The sequence below is a fragment of the Urocitellus parryii genome, chromosome 1, assembly GCF_045843805.1.
Source record: "Urocitellus parryii isolate mUroPar1 chromosome 1, mUroPar1.hap1, whole genome shotgun sequence".
Classification (NCBI taxonomy): Eukaryota; Metazoa; Chordata; class Mammalia; order Rodentia; family Sciuridae; genus Urocitellus; species Urocitellus parryii.
Genome location: NC_135531.1, coordinates 231393433 through 231420375, shown reverse-complemented (window position 1 = coordinate 231420375; position 26943 = coordinate 231393433). Strand labels below are relative to the sequence as shown.

General features: G+C 36.8%; 1 protein-coding gene across 2 annotated transcripts in view; it reads left to right on the top strand.

The window, feature by feature from the left end:
• The window catches only part of Znf385b (zinc finger protein 385B), a 152945-nt gene that overhangs the window by 98775 nt on the left and 27227 nt on the right, over window positions 1-26943 (top strand). For both annotated transcript variants that reach the window (XM_077799005.1, XM_026392022.2), the window contains exon 5: window positions 10162-10324. In XM_077799005.1, coding sequence (XP_077655131.1) covers window positions 10162-10324 — 163 coding nt within the window. The remainder of the gene's footprint in view (window positions 1-10161; window positions 10325-26943) is intronic.

Here is a 26943-nt window from a genome sequence, read left to right as displayed (position 1 = left end):
AAAAAGAGATAAGGATGTAGCTCAGTTCTGAACTAGTGTGTGTAGGGCCTGGGTTTAATCCCCAGTACTAAACACACACACACACACAGACACACACACACACACACACACACACACACGCACACACACACGGAATAAGCTTTTTCTCTGTAAAAGTCCTAGCTTTTGATTTATAGTGCCCCTGAAATCTGTCTTAAAGAACCCCATTATTCCCTGTCTTGCTATGAAAGAACCTTCTAGTTACTTTCCCATCTTGCCTCCTAGTAGGTCTTCATGCTATCAGATTATACTAGAACTAAAGCCCTTAGTGGCTTCTCATTACTTACCTAATTATGCTATTAATTAATTATTCACCTGCAATTTAGTATTTAGAGCCTAAATAATATGCTACTTACATTACAATATTTTCTTCCCACTTTTTCTCTACACATACCCACATTTCACTGAAAGTGGATAATTCTCACCTCCATAAACATAGGGATTGGTTTTCTGGACATATTTTTCTTATCATAGTCTTCTCATTGGGAGTATGTAGCTCTGCCTTTGAGATCTTTTCCACTGCTGAAGACCTGTCTAGCAGCCCTTTCTTCTCTTACTAAAATTTTATGCCATTTTATCAAGCTTGTTTCACTTCCAGTAGATTAATATCTTATATGTGAAAAAGATTGACCAGATTCATTTGGAACGAAAACATTTAATTTAATCTGGTGGTTTACTGTAGAGAGTTAGCATAACTCAGTTTGGCTAAGTGATTTCTTAAGATGTAGTTTTATTATTTTCTCTTATTTTTATATATGTTAAAAGTATATTAATCCTCATATTTGAATATTTCACTTAATTTTTAATTATAAAATGTATGCTGGCTTTTAATAATTATAGTTTAGGGTTTTTGAGTGTGAAATTTACAAAAACTGATTTTGTAAAACTGGTTTTCAAATGAGTGATGGTAAATAAATAATTATATGTGTGTGTGTGTGTGTGTTTGTTTTGGTACTGGGAATTGAACCCAGGGGCACTTTACCACTGAGTCACATACATAGCCTTTTTCATTTCTTATTTTGAGAGAAGGTCATAATCAAGTTCTGAGGACCTCACTAAGGTACTGAAGCTGGCTTCAAGCTTGCTGACCTCCTACTTCATCCTCCTGAGTCACTGGGATTACAAGCATGTACCACCACACCCAGTTAAATAACAACATATTAAATATATACAATATTACTAAAGGTATTCTTCAACCAATTTTCTGAACATGGCACTTTCAAAAGTACTTTGCAACTCTTGTCTACATTAGGAATATTCACTGAATATAAGAAGACATGATGCAAGTTCTAATTTTAGATTCATTTTGTATCATTTATGTAAATTTCTTTAATATGGAAATAGAAGTGAGTGTAATACCTCCTGGACTGATTAAAAATTAATGTGTGGACAAAAGTTAACTCAAAATGGATCAAGGAGCTTGATATTAAATCAGAGACATGGCATCTGATAGAAGAAAAAGTTGGCTACGACCTACATGCTGTGGGGTCGGGCTCCAAATTCCTCAATAGGACACCCATAGCGCTAGAGTTAACAAATAGAATCAACAAATGGGACTTACTCAAACTAAAAAGTTTTTTCTCAGCAAAAGAAACAATAAGAGAGATAAACAGGGAGCCTACATCCTGGGAACAAATCTTTACTCCACACACTTCAGATAGAGCCCTAATAACCAGAATATACAAAGAACTCAAAAAATTAGACAATAAGATAACAAATAACCCAATCAATAAATGGGCCAAGGACCTGAATAGACACTTCTCAGAGGAGGACATACAATCAATCAACAAGTACATGAAAAAATGCTCACCATCGCTAGCAGTCAGAGAAATGCAAATCAAAACTACCCTAAGATACCATCTCACTCCAGTAAGACTGGCAGCCATTAGGAAGTCAAACAACAATAAGTGCTGGAGAGGATGTGGGGAAAAGGGCACTCTTGTTCATTGCTGGTGGGACTGCAAATTGGTGCAGCCAATTTGGAAAGCAGTATGGAGATTTCTCGGAAAGCTGGGAATGGAACCACCATTTGACCCAGCTATTCCCCTTCTCGGTCTATTCCCTAAAGCCCTAACAAGAGCATGCTACAGGGACACTGCTACATCGATGTTCATAGCAGCTCAATTCACGATAGCAAGACTGTGGAACCAGCCTAGATGCCCTTCAATAGATGAATGGATAAAAAAAATGTGGCATTTATATACTATGGAGTATTATTCTGCATTAAAAAATGACAAAATCATAGAATTTGGAGGAAAATGGATGGCATTAGAGCAGATTATGCTAAGTGAAGCTAGTCAATCTTTAAAAAACAAATACCAAATGACTCCTTTGATATAAGGGGAGTAAACAAGGACAGGGTAGGGACGAAGAGCTTGAGAAGAAGATTTACATTAAACAGGGATGAGAGGTGGGAGGGAAAGGGAGTGAGAAGGGAAATTGCATGGAAATGGAAGGCGATCCTCAGGGTTATACAAAATGTCATATAAGAGGAAAGGAGGGGCAAGACAAGATAATACAAATGGAAGAAATGATTTACAGTAGAAGGGGTAGAGAAAGAAAAGGGGAGGGGAGGGGAGGGGAGGGGAGGGGAGGGGGGACAGTAGAGAATAGGACAGACAGCAGAATACATCAGACACTAGAAAGGCAATATGTCAAGCAATGGAAGGGAAACTGATATGATACAGCAATTTGTATATGGGGTAAAAGGGGGAGTTCATAATCCACGTGAATCAAACTGTGTAATATGATGTATTATGAACTATGTAATGTTATGAACGACCAATAAAAAAAAAAAAAGAGTGGGAAAAAAAAAAAAAAAAAAAAAAAAAAAAAAAAAAAACTAACCATCAAACTACAAGTTAATAGAAGAAAGTTCAGTAGAATAGAGGGAAGGGAACAAGGGAAAGAGGAAGGGAGGGAAAGGGGAAGTACTAGAGACTGAATTAGAATAAATTTTATTCCATGCTTTTACAATTATGTCAAAATGAATCCCAATATTGTGTATAACTCAAAAGAACCAATAAAAGTATAGTGGAAAAGAAAAAAAAAAAAAAAAAAAAAAAAAAAAAAAAAAAAAAAAAAAAAAAATAAAAAAAAAAAAAAAAAATTAATGTGTGGAAGCCTGAGAGCCTAATTTAAAATACCATCACAAGACTTGAGTTAGCTGTATAGTCACAGGTTTAATGTGGAAACTTGAATTATATTGCATTACTTACCATTGAGTAACGAAAACTGCTCTATGAAGCAATGCATTTCCCCCACCAAAAGATAGCAACACTCTTATGCATGTTAGCAACTTGGAATATAACTGTGAAATCACTACAAAATTTGAGATACCCTTCTTTATATTTCAAGGTTGCTGAGAATTAATAAAATTCTTGGCTTAATAAAAGGCAAAAGTAATTTGAAGGAGGTTGGTAACTTCCAATTTCAAATACTATTGAGAAAACTATAAAATAAATGACAAGGATTTTAATTATTGATAAATCCTGAATACTTTGTTGTATTGTAAAAATAAAAGATCATATCTACGTTTCAAAAAATTCTAATGTTTAGAAGTTCTTAAAGTTCAAGTCCCCATGTGCATAATTCTCTAAGAAAATTAGATATTTTCCTAAATTATAAATGTTGCCATTATTTCATATTCGAGAATTTTGTTAGTGTACAGAGCACTTGTTTTCTTACTATGGGTGTAATAATTTAGAGTATATGATTTACTGAGTGCATTCTCTGTGGCATTCATGATTGCTTCCCTCTATGATTTGAGAGAGAGTTAAGGGAATACTTTTCCAGGGTCCAAATTTACTTCATCATACCTCAATTAAATTCTAAAACACATACAAGGAGTTTATACATAAATTTATCATAACATTGACTTAGGTATTGATACTCAATCCAGAACACAAAGTAAATACACCTTTCAAAAATTATAAAATCATAGTGTAACAAAGAGGGTTATTAAGTAAGAATTAGCATTCTCTTAGGGTAAGCATCTCAGATACTTCTTAATAAATTTCTAAAGATTTTTGATGATATTAAATTATGACTATATAAAAATTATTTATTATCTCTTGCCTATGTTGAAAAAATTCAAATATTCTTCCATTATATTAATTGGGGAGTATTTTTCAAAATATAATCTTTATACTTTTTATTATTCAGTAATAGAAATAAGTTGTTAATTTTCTGGGTTGAGTTTTACCTTAACATGCCTATATGATAAACCTGGCTTTTCAAAAGAGATAAATTTTTAATTATGACCTAATTTGAAATTAAGTTGAGAACTATGAGAAAGAGAGAAAAATTGAACAAATGAAAAGATTTGGACTCAGATCACATTAGATATAGCCACTACAATTTTACTGTAATGTAGAAGCAGCATCTTATGGTGTCATCTTTTTGTAGTCAACATGCCTAATAATCAAACATTTAATTTTCAGTATAACATATTGTGATGTTTTCCATTTTTACATGGGAACTTTTTTTTTTTAATATTTTTTAGTTGTCAATGGATCTTTATTTATTTATATGTGGTGCTGAGAATCGAACCCTGTGCCTTATACATGCCAGGCAAGTGCTCTACCACTGAGCCACGTCTCCAGCCCCTACATGGGAACTTTTTTAAAGGTAGCACAATGTATCAACTTTTCCCTCTTGTTCTCTTTGTCTCTGTGTGTTCTAGAGAAGCTGAAAAGCAGGGAACATGCTATATATAATTCATAGGACTCAGTACCCTAGGACATGTTTTTCTCTTTGCTGGAAATACCTCCCCTTCCACCATGCCACTTCAGAGCCCTGCCCGTGTAACAGGACCCAGCTCTGAGGCCCCTTTTTTATGAAATTTCCATGGCCCACTCAATCTGAAGAGATTTTTCCATTTCTCTGATTCCTGCAATTCTTGGTTGCTCTGTAACCCCTGTTTCCCACCTTTTGCTTTGGATTATAGTTATGTATGTGCCTTTCTTTCTTTTCTTCTAACCACCACTCTTGAGAGTAGGGAGTCTTTATTTTTAATTTTTCACAATGTCTAACATTTGGCAGGTGTTAAATAATTCTTCAAAGAATAAATAATCTTGTTTCTCCCTTGTTAGTTTTCTCTGTTTTATGGAAGCTTGTTAGACATATGTTTAATTTGAAATCTTAGTATATAGGATTTGTTTGTTTTTTGTTTGTTTTTAATTAACTGACTTCTGCTATTTTCCTTATAACATTGTCTACCACTTTGGCATATAAGATCTCAAAAAACCTGGCACAGTGGTATATACCTGTAATCCCAGCAACTTGGGAAGCTGAGGCTGGAGGATCTCAAGTTCAAGCCAGCCTCAACAATTTAGTGAGGCTATGCAGCTCTGCCATTTAGCAAGACCCTGTTTCTAAATAAAAAAATAAAAATAAAAAATAAAAAGGGGTGGGAATGTGGCTCACTAGTAAAATACTCCTGGGTTCAATTCCCTATACCCCCCCCACCAAAAAAAAAAATCTCTAAAATGGATGTCAGCAGTTTTCATGACATTAAAGAAATTTAATTAATTGAATAGGCTTAATTACTTTTTCAAATGCAAAAGAATTGGTTCTGTTGGTAAACAAATAGTTGGGTTCTTTGTCCAGGAACCTGGCCTTCCCTAACCATTGTGAATTTGTGTTTTGGATTCTTTTTTCATGTAGAGTGAACACACTTTAAAGTCCTGACTCATGATCCTAGCCATCTCTCTGAAGTATAATTAGTAACAAAGTAAAAACCGGAAATGAGAGCACAGTGGATTTTAGAACTTCTCATTGGGAATATTTCATTCCATTTTTATGTCTAAAGCAATACCTTATCTTATTATCCTTTTTGTTTGGACCAGTGGGATTCTGAGAAAGTAGAGGATTTGGGAAAGTGAAGGGCTTTAGTAACAAAGGTGATTAATGGAAGAAAAAGATTTCGGGATGTCATTTCCTTTGAAAGCTTTTCCTCCAGGGAGTGGCCAGGTAGCTCCTGGAGTGATCCCTGAAAGAAGAACCTAAATATCCATAAATACTTAGGGGAAGGTTAGGGTGGTGTTTCTGCCAGCTCTTTCTAGTTCTGGCAACTCTTCATATGAACTTTCTTTTGCTTCCCCTTTTTTGGGATGCTGGGAATCAAATCCATGGCCTCAGGCATGCCAAACACACACTCTGAGCTACATCCCCAACCATCATTCTGGCAGTTCTTGTCCAGAGGATTCTTTGGTCACTGACCCTTGGGGACACAGCACTTCAGGAAAGGAAGAAGGAAAATACTGTTAGTACTAGACAACCATGTGTCTGCTGATTTCTCATTGGGTGTAAAGCTGTCAGTGTAGCAAAGTCTCTCCTAAATGATACAAGATTCGTTGTAGATTGGACTTGATTGTATCACCTGGTTCCTGGGTTCTCTGGCTCTTGTCCTTGCTTTCACTCCTCAATTAAGGAGATTCCTGGATAATGAAGTCATGTTAGTCTGATTGCTATTTAACAGTGTCTCAGTTTCACTTGAAGATTTGCCCAGGAAGCAGAAGCTGTTGACACTGCCTCAGACACAGTATTAAAGATAGCAAAGTGCCACTATCAAGAACAGCACAGGGGGACTGGAAAGATGCCAAATGGGAGTGAGTGGCGCCTACCACCCTGTCTTTATTCCACGATATTCCACTTCACTTTTCCCAAACAACAGTCAGTGGAAGCTAACCCTCGTTGACCTTCTCTCCATGCCCACAGCTTAAAAGGAAAATGGAACACAGTTATGGAGAGCTCTTTCCATCTTGGCATCCGGTGAGGTGTCACTTTGCTGGATCTTTATCCCAGGTGTTAATTGACACTGTTAACCTTCTGCAGTGATGCCAGGAATTAGTAATGAGGAAATCACATTCTGCTTATCTTGTAGTACCAAGTTTTATTTAGAGAACCATATGTTTCTTTAGCCAAAGGGCACTAAGGTAACACTGTCCTATTTCTTGTACTTGGAAAGATGAGTCCTTGTATCTTGTGAAAACTGTTACATACCTAAAAAAGTGGGATCTTTTTAGCTACTTATGAGTATATTACCCAAAAATTATGTAGATATTTTCCAACTCATAGAAATTTCAGTAGCATTAAGGTATAATCTTTCACTGAGTAATTAAAAGCAGTGTGCTTTCTTTGTACTTCTTCACTTCACATAAAATTATAATGTTTAACTTAGTGTAGGTATAATATATAGGCATATAATTAAATATTTATGTCCATTAAGTGACATCTGTACCTACTGTGTGACTTTTGATGAGTTACTTAACGTTTGTATGCTCGATTTCTAGTTTGGAAAGTGCTGGCTAATAACTATCTTTTAGGGTATTGTGAGGATTAAATAAACTTAGTGCCTGGAACAATGCTCAATAATAATAATTATTATTATACTTCACATTATTTGGAATTTTTTGATTACTCTTAATTTATAACCACAACTATGTAGATTTAACTACTTTCTCATTAATAAATAAAGGATTAACATGTTACACTTTTGTCTTCCCCTGGGATTTTTTTTTTTCACCTTGACAAAGAACAACTTGAAAAGTCCTTGAGCAAACCAATCAAGAGCAGTAAGAAGTCAATAAAGATCTACAGAGATATTTATGGAAAGATATTCAGGATAGAGATTGTAGACTAGGGAAATCACTGTTATATCTTTAGTTGTAATACATAAATTAAACCTATCTATCCCTAGAGTGTAGTACTACCAAGGCAGTACATTATGTTTCTAACCACCTCCCACTCCATGTGAAATAACATAGTAAGACCAAGGACCACTGAAAAAACAATAGCATGAATCTATCATCAAGTTCCCACTTGGATGTGACAGGTGGTATATAAATATAATATTCGACTCATTACATGACCTGTGACACTTATGGTTTCATCAACCATACATTTGACATGAACAAATTCATCATCATCTTTTATCCATTCAGGATAAGCTGAGTTTATGCCCCACCATCACCTGGAAGTGACATTGGCCTTAAAGTGGTGCTCACCATCAATTCTGCTGAACCAATTATAGCTATATGTCTAAAGATAGCAAAGCAACATGTGCCTGGTGAGCTGGAAGGAAACAAGCCAAGAAGTCAGAAAAACATTCCAACAGCACACAAAAATCAGCCTGAGATGGCTTAGTCTAGTGGTGGGCTGTCAGAAGAGTACTTCATATCTACTAGTTAGCAATGAAATAGTTCTCTTAAGTAAGGGATGGCAAGCAGGATTGATAATAGCCAAGGCTTTAAGAATTCAATGATATTATTATAGCTAAGACATTTTTATTATATTCATATTCTGCAGTTGTGATTTCACAAGAAAAATCATATATTCTCCCTGCTGCCTATCTTTCTCTCATATCCAATCAACAAACATGTACAGAATAGCCATTGTAGAGATCCTCCCATTTGAAATTTGTATCATCGTGCATTTACTTGAGAATCTCCTACTCCCTATGCTGACCTATCTACTTTCCTTAGTCTCGTTTTGAAGATGTTCTACCAAGAGGCCCATCTAAGCTTCTCTCCAGCCACACCCACCCACTGCCCTGGCACTTCTGCAACAGTCCTTTCCTGAAGCTTAAATTCTCCCACCAGAATGTAATTTTCTCTGCCTATTCTTATGTATCTCTTTCTTTGAATCTCAAATCAAAAGGTTAAATTTAGGACATCTTCATTTATACCACTCCTCTCTGGTCCCTTTTATTTTGTTCTGTATCTCCTCTGCATACATGTTTGCTATTTTAGCTCACCTTTACACATCTATGACTCTGAACTACAGTTGTTACCTCATGTATGTGTGAAGCCTACCCTACCATCTTCATACACATACAGATAAATTTAGAAAACTGATGTTTAAAAAGTTATTATTTAGTGGGGCACAGGGGTGCATGTCTATAATCTCAGTGGCTTGGGAGTCTGAGGCAGGAGGATCACGATTTCAAAGCCAGCCTTAGCAACTTAGTGAGGCCCTAAGCAACTCAGTGAGACCCTGTCTCTAAATAAAATATAAAAGAGGGATGAGAATGTGGCTCAGTGGTTAAGTGCCCCTGGGTTCCATCCCTGGTACAAAAAAAAAAAAAACTTTACTTAAAAATTCATCTTGTTTTTGTGAGATTTATCGTCCATTTCACCTTATAATTAAGTCACTATGCCATATGTTTTGTCTGTACTTATCAAAATGCATTCCATATTTTTTGGTCTGTTCAAGATAAGATTCAAGTGAATTTAATTAGATTCTTTTGTTAATGTGTCCATTAGTACTAGGTGCCAAAAAGATTTGGGAGGGAGAAGGAGATTTCCTAAATGTCAATAAATTAACTCAATGTTTTCTAAGTTTGTTATAATTTGGTTTGGGGTTCTTTTTTTATTGAAAGGGTTTTGTTTGTTTGTTTGTTTTTCTTTTTTGTCTTGCCCTCTTTTCTTCCTTTTGATCTAGTACTGAAGTCACAGATCTACTTATGTTTTGTGTATAAATTAATTTAACACTAATTGCTATGACTTCAGAAATAAGGATAATCCTTACCTCTTTTGTAACATACAGTATCTGTATTTGGAACTGGAATCATCAAAGTGACCCATGAAGCACATGTGGATGTCTCCAGAATGTAGTGTCCTTTCCACCCAGTAGCATCTGTTAACATGTTGCTTTATCACCCTGTCTCAGAACAGAGCTGGGAGAAAATAGGAGAGATGGGTATTTAGTTTGAAGGGAAATGGTTGTAGAAGGTCATGCCCACATGCATGACCTTGGTAGGACACTCAAAGCTGCTGCTGTCAGCCACATGCTTGAAAAATAACCCCAAGGGGTATTGGTGGGAGGGCACTGATGACAAAGCTCACCTTCTTCACAATTTTGCCCTAATCCCGTTGTCCACTCATGTAATCTCTGTTTTTTTAAAAAATACAGATCCTCTGTTGTATACAAGGAAGTGTTCATTATCTAAAACCTCTTCGGTACTGATCTACCACTTCATTAAATGCCGAAACATAGTCAAGTGCTGAGTTGTAAATGTCTGTGGTGCCTTTGATTGAATGTATTTTTTTTCCCTGCATGGTCATCCATTGTGGTGTTTGTAAGTAGCAAAAAATGAGCCTGATTTGTTCTCCTTTGTAGAGCCAGGCCGAGGCCCACTACAAAGGAAGTAAACATGCCAAGAAGGTCAAAGCACTAGAGGCAACGAAAAATAAACCCAAAATGGTTTCTTCCAAGGACAGCGCAAAGGCTAATCCCAGCTGCTCCATCACTCCAATCACAGGCAACAGCTCTGACAAATCAGGTCAATGACACTTTTCGTTCTTTACATTCTTTGTGTTGCTCCTATTCCCCTGCCCCCACCCTGTTTTTCTCCTCTCAGTTGTTGCATGTTACTCTCCATGATTTACTTTTGTAATATTAATATGTTACCTTCACAGGAAGGATTATGTGTTTGCACAGAATCTAAGCATTTGCTATGTTTCCATTCCATGTTGTGAAATATATACATTTAAGTATATATGTGTGTTGAAAAATATATATATATATAAGTATATGTGCATGAAAAAAATGTAAAGGCCACTTGGTCACAATGTATTTAGACAAAAATCAGGAAGTAGATCTAAAATACTGAGTTATTACTCCTTTTTATTCCTTTTGTGTTTGGTTCATATTAGAGCTTCTAAGTGAAAGAATTCTTAAGCTTGTTTCTAATAAACGTTTTTATGTTTTATGTTTTTATCCCAGTAATGGAGAGTTGAGGAGGGTGACAAAACAGTGGAGTTTTCTGAGAATGGCATTACTAAATGAATCTGGAAATTCATTTAATAATAAAAAATTTTAATTTTTAATAATAGAATTTCTCTCAGAAATTCAAAGATTTTAAGGGAATTGTTTACAAAGTTATGGATTTATTAACAGAAGAACTTTACATATAATTGGAAGCAGACTACTAATGGAAGTGTCTTCTAAGAATTTATTGAATATGCAATATATAATATTTCTGAGTAGGTGCACTCAGTAAAAAGAGAAAAAACTCTTTTTTTCTTAGCATGGATACCATGAAATTGGATGTTTAATAGGCCTTCTCACCTCCGGCCTTGGAGCTGTCATGGATATGTCATCATTTCAGTATTCTGATAAAGGAGACCAAGAGGACATGTCCATCCTCCCTTATGTTCCATTCTTTCATTAGTGACCTCTCTGTTATAGTCTCATGCTTCTGATTCTCTTCCACTCATCAAATCAACATTTGAGGAGGAGACTTAAGAATGCTTTCTCATGATTTCCCAGGGTCTTCAGAAAAAAAGAAGTCCATTACTCTAAGGGAAAAGTTCAGATAACCTATTCAGACAAGGAGACTTTGTAGAAAGGGACTGTTACCAGTTAGATCCCATAGATGCTGGTTTCAAAACCATTGCAGCCTAGAAGTTAGCTGCCAAATTTGTTTTTAAAAAAAAAAGATTTTTTGTTCTTTGTGTAATACTCACTGAATCATATTATCTGATGATCAGACTATAAATGCTAAATCTTTACTTAGCACTTCTTCACATCTAAAGAAAAAGACATAGATAGAGAATTAATCTTTAACCCATATATCCAGCAGATAATAATAAATACTATCTCCATTTTAGCAAAATTGCAAACCACACTAAGGTAAGCATTGTGGCAGTTATTTACTAAAGGCTACCCAATGTTTGGAGGAGCAGGATCTCTCAACTCCTGACTTCCTGCCTGCTTTCATTTTCTATAGAATGTTGTTGCCTCTATGAAATAATACTCTGCCAAAGATTTTATTACCTGAAGTATGCCTTTTGCCTCCAGCAGAACTTACAAATAAAAGAATAAAATAATGGAGGTTATTGTTACTCTATTCTTCTAGCTTATTTTGTGACTGGAGCTAATAGAGCAGTTGGTAGGTATTATAAACATCCCCATGTTGCTACTGAATGTGCTCAGTGCTTCACCTAAGTTATTACTTGGGAATTGAGTTTGCTCTAGGGATAGTAGTAAAAGCACTGAACAGAAAAGGAAGTAGAAAAACGTCAAAGAGTAGGGGATAGAATCAAGAAAATAACATTATGGAAATAGAAAATCCAAATGAAGGGGCCTGAGTTATTATTACAGTATCCCTTATACCTACAATGAGCTCAGTAGGTATATACTGGAATAAAATTGAACAATTCAAGGCTTTTCTTGCAACACATGAATGCTAGCAGATGTTCAGTGAAACAAAGAGACTTCTTAAGCAGTTATACTTGCCTAGTGAACAACTGGAGTGTATACCAGGGTCAAGAACGATGTTGGTATAAACAAGGAAAGAACCAGTCTAGAAGAACCCTGGAGAATAAGAGTAGAGTCAGATGGGGGGTTGGGGGGGGGGGCTCAACTACAGCATCCCCTGAGTATATCTGTGGTGATCTTTAATCCTGTGATCTCTACCTCTCTTTCACTTCCCCACTGCCCACCCCTAACCCATACTGCCTGTGATCTAACAACAGTGAGCTCATTACTATGGAACTGTACAAATTTGGACTAGAAATAATGGAAACCACTTATATTTTGGAGGGTATACTTCCTTTTCCTTGTTACCTTACTTAAAATCTATATAAATTATTGATCAACTTACTGGTTAGATCATTCAAATTACTTGTCCATATTTTATATAGGTATTAATAATAATAAAATATTTATTTATCCTATTATGTCCACAAAAGCAGCACACAAGTTGTTGGGAGGGGTGACACTGTTTAAAAATAGAGTGGGTTGTATTTGCCAAGTAGATACATGTTCTTTTGTCACCTTCAACTGAATGTAGCTTATTTATTTATTTATATATTTATGCATTACAATGATATATGATAGTGGATTCATTGTCACATACTTATACATGCCTGAATATAGCTTCCAAATGAGAATTTCCTCATATGTTTCATACAGTTTTCAAGTTAGAAAATTAGAAGGGTTGCCCAGATGGGAAATCTGGTCTAAACGATGTAATACATAATTTATTGTTAATTACCTATTTCTGAATCCTTGAAAAGCTCCTACAGCTTTGTCAGAGTTATAGATTTGTTGGTAGCTGGCTTTTTATTCATTTAAATTGTCATTTTAGAAAAACAGAATGGTGTAGGTGGAACGTAGTGAAGAACCGGGTGGGAAGAGGAATGTGACTGTGACACTTAATTGACTGGAATGTTTTAGTTCAGACAACATTGCCTTCAAGGAGTCAGCCAAACATTAGTATAACAGTCACAGTGAAAATTCATGGTTGATTGGCAAATCTCATGAGACTGAAATTCCCTAGAGTTTGGTCTTTTTCTTCTGAATGAAGAGCTCTGTCAAGTGGGCTTAAATACCTCTATGTGAGTCCTAGATTTTTGAATGAAAATTGAAAATGTTTCTCATTCTATGCCTAAGCTGCCAGATTTCAAATAATCAGACACTTACAATATCCATAGGGTTGCCTAATTCAATTTCTAGTCCTATATTTTAGCACTAACAACTTAGCAACAGAGGGTGATTCAGTGAAAGCAAATTTTGTGAGAGAAGAAAGAAGCAGGTTGAAGGAAAGGAGCTACTGGGAGAGGAGTGTCCTGGGATTCATAGCACACCATTCAAGGTGAGGTGTAATTTCAGAGTATCTGATGAGGAGCATGGGACCCACAGATGGCCTCCCTGTGCTCCTTGAGAGCACTCATTAATTATTCCAAGATGTGATCTAACAGTCTTTCAAGAGCTAGGGTAAGCCTTCTTATCTGTTATTTTGACACTTGGGACAACCATTTCTCTCTTTATGTTACACATGGGGACATAATTTGGCTCATGTTGTATGTGGATCTGTGCAATACAAAGACATTTGTTATAATAGAGCTAACATATATAGAAATTTCAGGGTATCAAGGCAAGCTTTTTGATTTATTTCCTCTCCATAAGTAAACAAAGAGGTTTAAACTGCAATAGCAGAAATTTCATTTATTATAAGAAATTCTAACTGCATGATTTTTAAAAAGTTAAGCATGTTTCATTAAAGATAGTTGAGGAAGAATAGCTATCCCATTCATTTTTTTAGAAGTTGGGGCAGAATTAAATGTAAAACACAAAGGGAAAAAATCAAAGTGATAGAGTGCCAGGGATCCCAGCAGCCTGCAGCAGGGCCCGGAGATCCAGGCCAACTGATTCACGTGGCCTGCCCTGCGGCTACAGAAGGCGTGGCGCCTCAGTGAAGCCATTAATTGGCAAGCAGGGAGGTTAGGGAAGGCCATTAGGTGGAATCCCACCAGCCAAGCCCACACGGACCCTTGGGCCGAGCACGGGTTCTCAGAAGGGGAAGGAAGCGGTACAGTCCCATCCCCCACAGCGGACACTCCGCCGAGGCAGTCAGCGGCCACCATCCGGGAAAGCTGAAGGATACACCGCCACTCTCCTTCAGAGTGCAACATCAAAACAGCGGACACTCCATCCAGGCAGTCAGTGGCCACCATCCGGGAAAGCTGAAGAATACACCACCACTCTCCAACAGCTTGCAACATCAAAACAGCCAGCAGCAGGACCCCGGAGATCCAGGCCAACTGATTCGCGCAGCCTGCCCCGCAGCTACAGAAGGCGTGGCGCCTCAGAGAAGCCATTAATTAGCAAGCAGGGAGGTTAGGGACTGCCATTAGGTGGAATCCCGCCAGCCAAGCCCACCGCCCACGCCCGGAACAGGCCCAGCGATCTGCCAGCATTGTAGTCACGACACCCCAATTGGAATAGGGACAGAGCAGAGCCGCCTTCCACTCCCGGAACAGGCCCAGAGAGCCGCCAGCGTGGTAGACACATCACCACAATTGGAGTAGGGGCACAGCCGCCGCCCGCACCTGCAAGGGAGACTTTTCAAGTATACAAGAGCAACATAAATAAATAGGGGGTAAATTTCAAAGCACAACAGTTGCACCAAGCAGAAAGAAACGCGAGCAGTATGAAAAGACAAGGAAAGAAAGGACCACAAGCAATGCAGGTCAACTCAACTTTAGAAGAGGTAATAGCTGCAACAGATGGAATATCAGATAAAGAGTTCAGGATATATATGCTTCAGATGATCTGGAGTCTCAAGGAAGACATGAGACAGCAAAATCAGACAATGAAAGATCACATTGACAAACAAATCCAGGAAGTAAAAGATCAATTTCACAGGGAGATAGAGGTAATAAAAAACAAACAAATTGAAATTCTAGAAATGCAGGAAACAATAAACCAACTTAAAAACTCAATTGAGAATACTACCAGCAGAGTAGATCACTTAGAAGAGAGAACATCAGACAATGAAGACAAAGTATTTCAACTGGAAAAGAACATAGACAGCTCAGCAAGTCTGCTAAGAAACCATGAGCAGAACATCCAAGAATTATGGGACAATATCAAAAGACCAAATTTAAGAGTCATTGGGATACAGGAAGGCACAGAGCTCCATTCCAAAGGAATAAACAGTCTATTCAGTGAAATAATACGAGAAAACTTCCCAGAATTGAAGATTGAGACAGAATCCCAAATCCTAGAAGCCTACAGGACGCCGAATGTGCAAAATCATAAGAGATCCACACCTAGACACATTATAATGAAGATGTCCAACATACAGAATAAGGAGAGAATTTTAAAAGCTGCAAGAGAAAGAAAGCAGATTACATTTAGGGGTAAACCAATCAGGATAACAGCTGATCTCTCAACACAGACTCTGAAAGCTAGAAGATCCTGGAATAACATATTTCAAACACTGAAAGACAATGGGCTCCAACCAAGAATCGTGTATCCGGCGAAATTAAGCTTCAGGTTAGAAGATGAAATTAAAACCTTCCACAATAAACAAAAGTTAAAAGAATTCGCAGCTAGAAAACCATCTCTTCAAAAAATCCTTGGCAAAACATTACAGGAAGAGGAAATGGAAAACAACATTGAAAACCAACAATGGGAGGTAGGACAGTAAAGGGGGGAAAGTAGTCAAAGAGGATAACAAATCAGGTTTAGTAACATCAATAAACAAATATGGATAGAAGAACAAACCATATCTCAATAATAACCCTAAATGTTAATGGCTTAAACTCACCAATTAAGAGACACAGGCTAGTAGAATGGATCAAAAAACAAGACCCAACAATATGCTGTCTACAGGAGATGCATTTGATAGGAAAAGATATACATAGACTGAAGGTGAAAGGTTGGGAAAAATCATATCACTCATATGGACCGCGGAAACAAGCAGGAGTGTCCATACTCATATCTAATAAAATAGATTTCAAGCCAAAGCTAATCAAAAGGGATATAGAAGGACACTTCATACTGCTCAAGGGAACCATACACCAACAAGACATAACAATCATAAATATATATGCCCCAAATAATGGTGCAGCTGTGTTCATCAAGCAAACTCTTCTCAAGTTCAAGAGTCTAATAGACCAACATACAATAATCATGGGAGACTTCAACACACCTCTCTCACCACTGGACAGATCTTCCAAACAAAAGTTAAATAAGGAAACTATAGAACTCAATAACACAATTAACAACCTAGACTTAATTGACATATATAGACTATACCACCCAACATCAAGTAGCTACACTTTTTTCTCAGCAGCACATGGAACCTTCTCAAAAATAGACCATATACTATGTCACAGGGCAACTCTTAGACAATACAAAGGGGTAGAGATAATACCATGCATCTTATCTGATCATAATGGAATGAAACTGAAAATCAATGATAAAAGAAGAAAGGAAAAAGCAAGCATCACCTGGAGAATGAACAATAGGTTGCTGAGTGATCAATGGGTTTTAGAAGACATCAAGGAGGAAATTAAAAAATTCCTAGAGTTAAATGAAAACACAGACACAACATATCGGAATCTATGGGACACATTGAAAGCAGTTCTAAGAGGAAAATTCATTGCTTGGAGTTCATTCCTCAAAAAAAGAAAAAACCAACAAATAAATGATCTCATACTTCATCTCAAAATCCTAGAAAAAGAAGAGCAAAACAACAGCAAAAGAAGTAGAAGGCAAGAAATAATTAAAATCAGAGCTGAAATTAATGAAATTGAAACAAAAGAAACAATTGAAAAAATTGACAAAACTAAAAGCTGGTTCTTTGAAAAAATAAATAAAATTGACAGACCCTTAGCCATGCTAACGAAGAGAAGAAGAGAGAGAACCCAAATTACTAGCATACGGGATGAAAAAGACAATATCACAACAGACACTTCAGAAATACAGAAGATAATCAGAAATTACTTTGAATCCTTATACTCCAATAAAATAGAAGATAGTGAAGGCATAGATAAATTCCTTGAGTCCTATGATCTGCCCAGATTGAGCCAGGAGGATATAGACAACCTAAACAGACCAATAACAATAGAGGAAATAGAAGAAACCATCAAAAGACTACCAACTAAGAAAAGCCCAGGACCGGATGGGTATACAGCAGAGTTTTACAAAACCTTTAAAGAGGAACTAACACCAATACTTTTCAAGCTATTTCAGGAAATAGAAAAAGAGGGAGAACTTCCAAATTCATTCTACGAGGCCAACATCACCCTGATTCCGAAACCAGACAAAGACACATCAAAGAAGGAAAACTACAGACCAATATCTCTAATGAACCTTGACGCAAAACTCCTCAATAAAATTCTGGCGAATCGGATTCAAATACATATCAAAAAAATTATACATCATGATCAAGTAGGATTCATCCCTGGGATGCAAGGCTGGTTTAATATACGGAAATCAATAAATGTTATTCACCACATCAATAGACTTAAAAATAAGAACCATATGATCATCTCAATAGATGCAGAAAAAGCATTCGACAAAGTACAGCATCCCTTTATGTTCAAAACGCTAGAAAAATTAGGGATAACAGGATCATACCTCAACATTGTAAAAGCAATCTATGATAAGCCACAGGCCAGCATCATTCTGAATGGAGAAAAATTGAAGGCATTCCCTCTAAGATCTGGTACAAGACAGGGATGCCCTCTCTCACCACTTCTGTTCAACATAGTCCTCGAAACACTGGCCAGAGCAATTAGACAGTCAAAAGAAATTAAAGGCATAAAAATAGGAAAAGAAGAACTTAAATTATCACTATTTGCAGATGATATGATTCTATACCTAGCAGACCCAAAAGGGTCTACAAAGAAGCTATTAGAGCTAATAAATGAATTCAGCAAAGTGGCAGGATATAAGATCAACAAGCATAAATCAAAGGCATTCCTGTATATCAGCGACAAATCCTCTGAAACGGAAATGAGGACAACTACTCCATTCACAATATCCCCCAAAAAAATAAAATACTTGGGAATCAACCTAACAAAAGAGGTGAAAGATTTATACAATGAAAATTACAGAACCCTAAAGAAAGACATAGAAGAAGACCTTAGAAGATGGAAAAACATACCCTGCTCATGGATAGGCAGAACTAACATCATCAAAATGGCGATATTACCAAAAGTTCTCTATAAGTTCAATGCAATGCCAATCAAAATCCCAACAGCATATCTTGTAGAAATAGATAAAAGAATCATGAAATTCATATGGAATAATAAAAGACCCAGAATAGCAAAAACAATACTAAGCAGGAAGTGTGAATCAGGCAGTATAGCGATACCAGACTTCAAACTATACTACAGAGCAATAGTAACAAAAACAGCATGGTACTGGTACCAAAACAGGCGGGTGGACCAATGGTACAGAATAGAGGACACAGTAACCAATCCACAAAACTACAACTATCTTATTTTTGATAAAGGGGCTAAAAGCATGCAATGGAGGAAGGATAGCATCTTCAACAAATGGTGCTGGGAAAACTGGAAATCCATTTGCACCAAAATGAATCTGAATCCCTATCTCTCGCCGTGCACAAAAGTTAACTCAAAATGGATCAAGGAGCTTGATATTAAATCAGAGACACGGCATCTGATAGAAGAAAAAGTTGGTTATGATCTACACGCTGTGGGATCGGGCTCCAAATTCCTCAATAGGACACCCATAGCGCTAGAGTTAACAAATAGAATCAACAAATGGGACTTACTCAAACTAAAAAGTTTTTTCTCAGCAAAAGAAACAATAAGAGAGATAAATAGGGAGCCTACATCCTGGGAACAAATCTTTACTCCACACACTTCAGATAGAGCCCTAATAACCAGAATATACAAAGAACTCAAAAAATTAGACAATAAGATAACAAATAACCCAATCAATAAATGGGCCAAGGACCTGAACAGACACTTCTCAGAGGAGGACATACAATCAATCAACAAGTACATGAAAAAATGCTCACCATCGCTAGCAGTCAGAGAAATGCAAATCAAAACTACCCTAAGATACCATCTCACTCCAGTAAGACTGGCAGCCATTAGGAAGTCAAACAACAATAAGTGCTGGAGAGGATGCGGGGAAAAGGGCACTCTTGTTCATTGCTGGTGGGACTGCAAATTGGTGCAGCCAATTTGGAAAGCAGTATGGAGATTTCTCGGAAAGCTGGGAATGGAACCACCATTTGACCCAGCTATTCCCCTTCTTGGTCTATTCCCTAAAGCCCTAACAAGAGCATGCTACAGGGACACTGCTACATCGATGTTCATAGCAGCTCAATTCACGATAGCAAGACTGTGGAACCAGCCTAGATGCCCTTCAATAGATGAATGGATAAAAAAAATGTGGCATTTATACACTATGGAGTATTACTCTGCATTAAAAAATGACAAAATTATAGAATTTGGAGGGAAATGGATGGCATTAGAGCAGATTATGCTAAGTGAAGCTAGTCAATCTTTAAAAAACAAATACCAAATGACTCCTTTGATATAAGGGGTGTAAACAAGGACAGGGTAGGGACGAAGAGCTTGAGAAGAATATTTACAGTAAACAGGGATGAGAGGTGGGAGGGAAAGGGAGTGAGAAGGGAAATTGCATGGAAATGGAAGGCGATCCTCAGGGTTATACAAAATGTCATATAAGAGGTAAGGAGGGGTAAGTCAAGAGAATACAAATGGAAGACATGATTTACAGTAGAAGGGGTAGAGAGAGAAAAGGGGAGGGGAGGGGAGGGGAGGGGAGGGGGGATAGTAGACAATAGGACAGACAGCAGAATACATCAGACACTAGAAAGGCAATATGTCAATCAATGGAAGGGTAACTGATGTGATACAGCAATTTGTATACGGGGTAAAAGCGGGAGTTCATAATCCACTTGAATCAAACCGTGTAATATGATGTATTAAGAACTATGTAATGTTATGAACGACCAATAAAAAAAAAAAAAAAGAAATGGAAAATAAAGACATTAGTCACATTCTGAGAGCAAAAAAAAAAAAAAAAACGAATAAAGATCATATTTCCCAAAAAAAAAAAAAAAACACAAAGGAATGACTGTATGGTCTCATAGGATCTGCCCCAACCTTTAATGATGCATCAGTGGGAGTCTGAAACATAGTGAGAGGGAGGAGAAATGTGCTTTGGGAGAATTGGGGTCAAAACACAGCAAGCGTTATGCAGCTTCAGGAAGATGGCTAGAATATATTGGCCAGACATTCTACCCAAATTTCTCCCTGGGGTTCAAGTGTCCTAAGACAGTACATATCCCTGCAATAATATGCCCCATACATCAAGCTGAAGGCTCTTTTGTGACAGTATTTAACCACTCATAGGTTTTAAAAATACAGAGCCTTCAGAAAACCTTATTTCTTAAAAGTAGTAAAATTCTGTGATAGTTACCCTAATGATAACATATTTTGATAGTCAAACTAATAGTCCATATGTCTAGGCTTTAGTACTGGCATTTAAAAAATTAATTAGATATCATGATGAAAAAATACATTTCTAGTTTAGAATACATAAAGCTATTTAGAGCTAAGCAGACTTTAATCAGTTGCTATCTAAACAGAGCAGAGCACAGGGAACGATTTAAAATGCCACAGATATATTTATAAATGCGCCTAAGAGCAAAGACGATGGAATCAGTATGTTCTGTTTGATATATAACTATGAGAACACCTTAAATTTTTTCAGCTTATACAATCCAGGTGCACGTGTATTTTCATGTGACCCTCCCCGTGTCAGGTAGGCCTGATGTTAGTATAAATCTTTTATTCATTCATGCAACAAACTTATCTCCATTTATTCACTCAACATTCTATTGTGATCTATAGTATAGTATATATATATATATATATATATATATATATATATATATATAATGCATATTTATTTTTTAAATACTAGGGTGCAACAAAGAACAGTAAGACATTTTCTTGTCCTCAAAGGGCTCTCCAATTAGTAATATTTGTTTTACCATCTTGGATATTAGGAATAAATAATATATAGTCACCACCTTCAAGTTGCTCCCACAAATATAGTAAACATTAAGAACCTGGGTCTTGGGAAGGTTGGAACTTATGTAGATCTGCACAATTCAAATCCTAGTAGAGTCAGAAATGAACAGGAACTCAATACTTCTTTTCCCATGCTTATTCTATTATTCCTATTACTCTAAACTTGTCTGACTTCAGAGAATAAATACAAGTATCCCAGTGAGCAAAGTCAGATACCACTAAACAACTTTTTTTTCAGAATTAGTGAGTAGGACCATGTATTACTTTTAAATTGTCTGCTGACTATTAATACTTTTTGGTAGGCACTGTGGTAATGAAGGGGCCATTAAGGCTTTATTTTGTTGATAATTCTTTAGTTTCTGTGCAGATTATTGTCTGTACTGTTTAACTGTGGTAGAACAAAGCTTAGTTTAGAAGCTGAATTGTTTTTCAAGAGAAAATTTGAACAAATCACTTATTTCAAGTAAATAGTAAATGACAAATATTCTCAAAACTCCAACTTGACAATGGTAGATTTTACGTGTCTAAATATAAATATGCTCACTGAAATGGAAACTAATGTTGGTAATGGGCATTGACAATATGGCATAAGCCTTTTTCTGCCTCCAAAAGAGTACAGTTGGGTTGTCTTGAGCCTGTCTACATTTTCAGGAGCATTTTGGATCATCCCATCTGAAAGATTTCCAGGAGATTTTTTTGCTTAGCCTATTCCTGTAACCTGTAGACACTGTGAGACAGCAGTTTTAGAAAAGTCAGGGGAGAAGGGAAAGGGGACAGGACATCTCAAAACAGCTCAGTTTAGTTTTCAGCATGTTATGCTTTTGCATGGTGGCAGTTCCTCAGCTGTGAACCCAGAACATTATTTACTAGTGGATTGGGATAAAATTTGCCTATCAAGCCTACAGTTTAGCCTTTTTACAGTCACCCTTTTGCATTATGAAAGACACTTTCGATTTTGTCAAAGAGTATTTCCAACAAAGATAAAAACAGAGACCCTCGCATTCATTTTTTCTGGGTTTCACTGTGTGTTTCATAGTTTTTACCTGTTGTGACAAATGGGGCCAAGTTTTCCAAATGAAAACCTCTCATTTCCACTGACTGCTGCAGGACTCCATCAGTTACTCAGCAAGGTCTCCTAAACTGCCTCTTCTCCCCTTTGGTCTCTAGCAACAGGACCTTGTGCTGTTGAGTAGAAGAAAATGATAGTTTTCTGCTTTGGCAGCATCTGTCATTTATAGACAAAAGCCATCATAAATTTGGCAAACATCTACCCAAATCCAGGAGGCCAAGATTTATTATCCCTCATAAAATAATAGATTAACTATATTTATGACAAACATCTTAAGTCTGAAGTTCTGGGGTACAATCATGTAGAACATAAATGAATGCCATCTGTCTAAAGAGAACAGACCATTATACTAAAGCTCATATTTTTATGAAATGAAATATATCATTAAGACTTTCAAAATCAATTTAAAAATGAAATTGCTTCCATCTTTGCCCATGCACCTTGAATTTGATAACAGCATTCTGCCAGGCGAGGCTGAAAATTCTTTGATCGTTAAGTGTTTGTCATCCTTTGGAAACTTACTTCTGAAACTTTTGAGCATTTTATATTACTTTGAGGGAGTCAATGTAGAACATTTATTGTTAGTTTCTCTGCTTTTGAAAGCTATTTTCTAGTGTTGCTCTAAGAAAAGTGAACCAAAAGTTGAGATCGATTTATGATTTACTGAGAACCTGTTAACTTGTGATTTATTGGGGGACATGTTGTAAATTGCTCCAAAAAGCTTGGATTTCTCCTTATTAAGTCTATCACTATTAAAAAACTTTCTTATCTTTAGACATTTATTTTAACTGTTATTACATATATTTACAACCTTTCTGCATTGAAAAGACATAGGAATGTAAAAGGACTTTGTATATGCATCGAATAATTTTGTAAATGTATAAACATAAATGCCCTTGAGATTTCAATAAAGGTTGTTACTTACATTTTAATAATATCCCACTTTTTTGCTTCAGGATGAATTCTTTTACAGTCACCTATTTTTTTTACACAGGTGAATGATCAAATAGAGCTACTCAATAAGTATTTTATAGATTTTGTGGTGGTGGGGGCACTTGTGCTACGCATTTGGGGAAATCTGAGTCCAATCCTGATGATGATTTTAATCTAGTGCCACATACAGTTTAAGCTGATTATATCAAGCTTGAAATGTTTTTCCTGGAAGCATTTCTTTTCTTTTTTTTTTTTGGTACTGGGGATTGAAACCAGGGGTGCTTAACCACTGAGCCACATCCCCAGCACCCCCTCACTTTTTAAAAAAAAATATTTCTTAGTTGTCAATGGAACTTTATTTTATTTACTTATATGAGGTGTTGAGAATTGAACCCAGTGCCTCACTCATGTTAGGCAAGTGCTCTACCACTCAGTCACAACCTTAGTACCTCCAACCTTTTTTAAAATATTTTATTAGAGATAGAGTCTCACTGAGTTGCTAAGTACCTCGCTAAGTTGCAGAGACTGGCTTTGAACTCTCGCATTTCTGAAGTATATTCTTCCCTGACTCCTTATGCAGAGGCTCAGGTTCACTATTATGAAGACTAGGTGTATTATTATTAAGTAATGGATTGGTACTCTTCATTTCTATAAACCAGCACTGTCCAATAAAAGATTCTGTCATATTGGAAACAGTCAATAATCAGTGTTGTCTAATGTGCATGTGACTAGCCATATGTGGCATTTCAACACTTGCAGTGTGGTTCATGCTATTTAAGAACTGGATATTTCATTTCATTTCATTTTAATTAATTTAACTTTAAGTAGCCACATATCATGACTAGTGACTACTGTACAGGACAGCACACTTCTAGACTGTAGCATTGTTTGCTTCTTTGACCTGCTGTGACTCCAGGAAGGGTATTAAATTATTTGAGTCTTCTTTGTCATTGTAAAATGGAAAGAAAATACCCTCCCTACATCAAAGCAATGTTGTATGAATCAACTGAAATTATCATGAAAGAGTTTTGGGAATGTAAATTATAATAGAAATTCCCATTACTGATGTTCTTACAGATCATTAATTTTTACTTATTATTTCTTATTGGTCCTCCTGTAATCTTTTTTTAATGTTTTTAAGTTATCAGTAGACCTTTATTTTATTTATTTATATGTGGTACTGAGACTTGAACTCAGGGCTCAGACATGCTAGGCACTGAGTCACAACCCCAGCCCCTGTAATCTTAATTTAGCTACTCTTTCTTGCTGCTGTCACTGAGAGACAGTCTCTTGTAATAGTCAACTCTCATATTTTTCATCATGCTGAACCTTGTCTATTCTTTAGACACACAGGACCATACAAAACATAATTTTAACAGCATATGATAATGTGATTTTAGGAATCAACTTGGCTTTTAGAATACTTAGATAATTAATAAATCATTACTGCTGGTTAGCCTGTGAGGGCAATTCTAGAGAAAACTGGCATGTGATTTGGGGGACTAAGTAGGGAAGATCCATTCTCAGTGTGGGCAGGCACCATCCAATAGGCTGATCCCCAGATGGAAACAAAAAGGAAAAAAAAAAAAAGAATTTCCTCCTGTCTTTATTGGAAATGGAACACTCTCCTCCTCCTAACCTTGGACATCAGAACTCTAGGTTTCTCCAGAATATATAAAGAACTCAAAAAATTAGACAATAAGACAACAAGTAACCCAATCAATAAATGGGCAAAGGACCTGAACAGACACTTCTCAGAAGAGGACATACAATCAATCAATAAGTACATGAAAAAATGCTCACCATCGCTAGCAGTCAGAGAAATGCAAATCAAAACTACCCTAAGATACCATCTCACTCCAGTAAGATTGGCAGCCATTAGGAAGTCAAACAACAATAAGTGCTGGAGAGAATGTGGGGAAAAGGGCACTCTTGTTCATTGCTGGTGGGACTGCAAATTGGTGCAGCCAATTTGGAAAGCAGTATGGAGATTTCTCGGAAAGCTGGGAATGGAACCACCATTTGACCCAGCTATTCCCCTTCTTGGTCTATTCCCTAAAGACCTAATAAGAGCATGCTACAGGGACACTGCTACATCGATGTTCATAGCAGCACAATTCACGATAGCAAGACTGTGGAATCAGCCTAGATGCCCTTCAATAGATGAATGGATTAAAAAAATGTGGCATTTATACACAATGGAGTATTACTCTGCATTTAAAAATGACAAAATCATAGAATTTGGAGGGAAATGGATGGCATTAGAGCAGATTATGCTAAGTGAAGCTAGTCAATCTTTAAAAAACAAATACCAAATGACTCCTCTGATATAAGGGGAGGAAACAAGGACAGGGTAGGGACAAAGAGCTTGAGACGAAGATTTTCATTAACAGGGTTGAGAGGTGGGAGGGAAAGGAAACGAGAAGGGGAATCGCATGGAAATGGAAGGCGATCCTCAGGGTTATACAAAATGACATATAAGAGGAAAGGAGGGGTAAGACAAGATAATTCAAATGGAAGAAGTGATTTACAGTAGAAGGGGTAGAGAGAGAAAAGGGGAGGGGAGGGGAGGGGAGGGGGATAGTAGAGAATAATATAGACAGCAGAATACATCAGACACTAGAAAGGCAATATGTCAATCAATGGAAGGGTAACTGATGTGATGCAGCAATCTGTATACGGGATAAAATTGGGAGTTCATAACTCATTTGAATCAAACTGTGAAATATGATGTATGAGGAACTATGTAATGTTTTGAACGACCAACAATAAAAAAAAAAAAAAAAGAACTCTAGGTTTCTCAATCTTGGGACTTCAAGACTTACACTGGCAGCCCTACTGGATTCTGAGGTTTTCAGACTTGAACTGAGTCATGCTGCTGGCATCTCAGGGTCTCCAGTTGGCAGATTGCCTATCATGGGACTTCTCAGCCTCCATAATTGCTTGAATCAATTTCTCTAATAAATCCCCTCTCATATATTGATCCTATTGGTTCTGTTTCTCTAGAGAACACTGACTAATAACAGATTTTTGTGCTGAGAATCAGGGATGTTGCCATTAACAAATACCTAAAAATGTGGAAGAAGCTTTGGAACTGGACACTTTAAGAATTTTGGAGGGGCAAGCTAGAAAAAGCCCAGATTTTCATGGGTGGAGTGCAAAGGGGTCTAAAGAGGAAAGCTGTAGGGGAACTCTGACTTCTAGAAAAGAGATTAAATGGTGTCCTGTGGGGGCCCAGGAAGCAAGGTTCAGGGGTTTCAGCACAGTTGGAATAGTAGTCATTCTTTATTCAGAGGTGGAAATAGCTCTTAGCCAGGCCCAAGGTCTAGCCTCAGCCTCCAGCTCTAGTTTCAGTTCCATTTAGCTCCCTGAGATATTTCCATAAGCCTTTTTTTAAAATGCAAGCCAGACAAAGAAGGCACATTGCAACAAGTTACATAAGTGGGCTCATGCTCACAAGCAAATGTTTATGACCTTGAGTACATACTCTGAATCAGAGTAATCTTGACCTTGATTGCATACTAAAAACATAGCCTGAAAAAGTCTTTGTGAACAAGC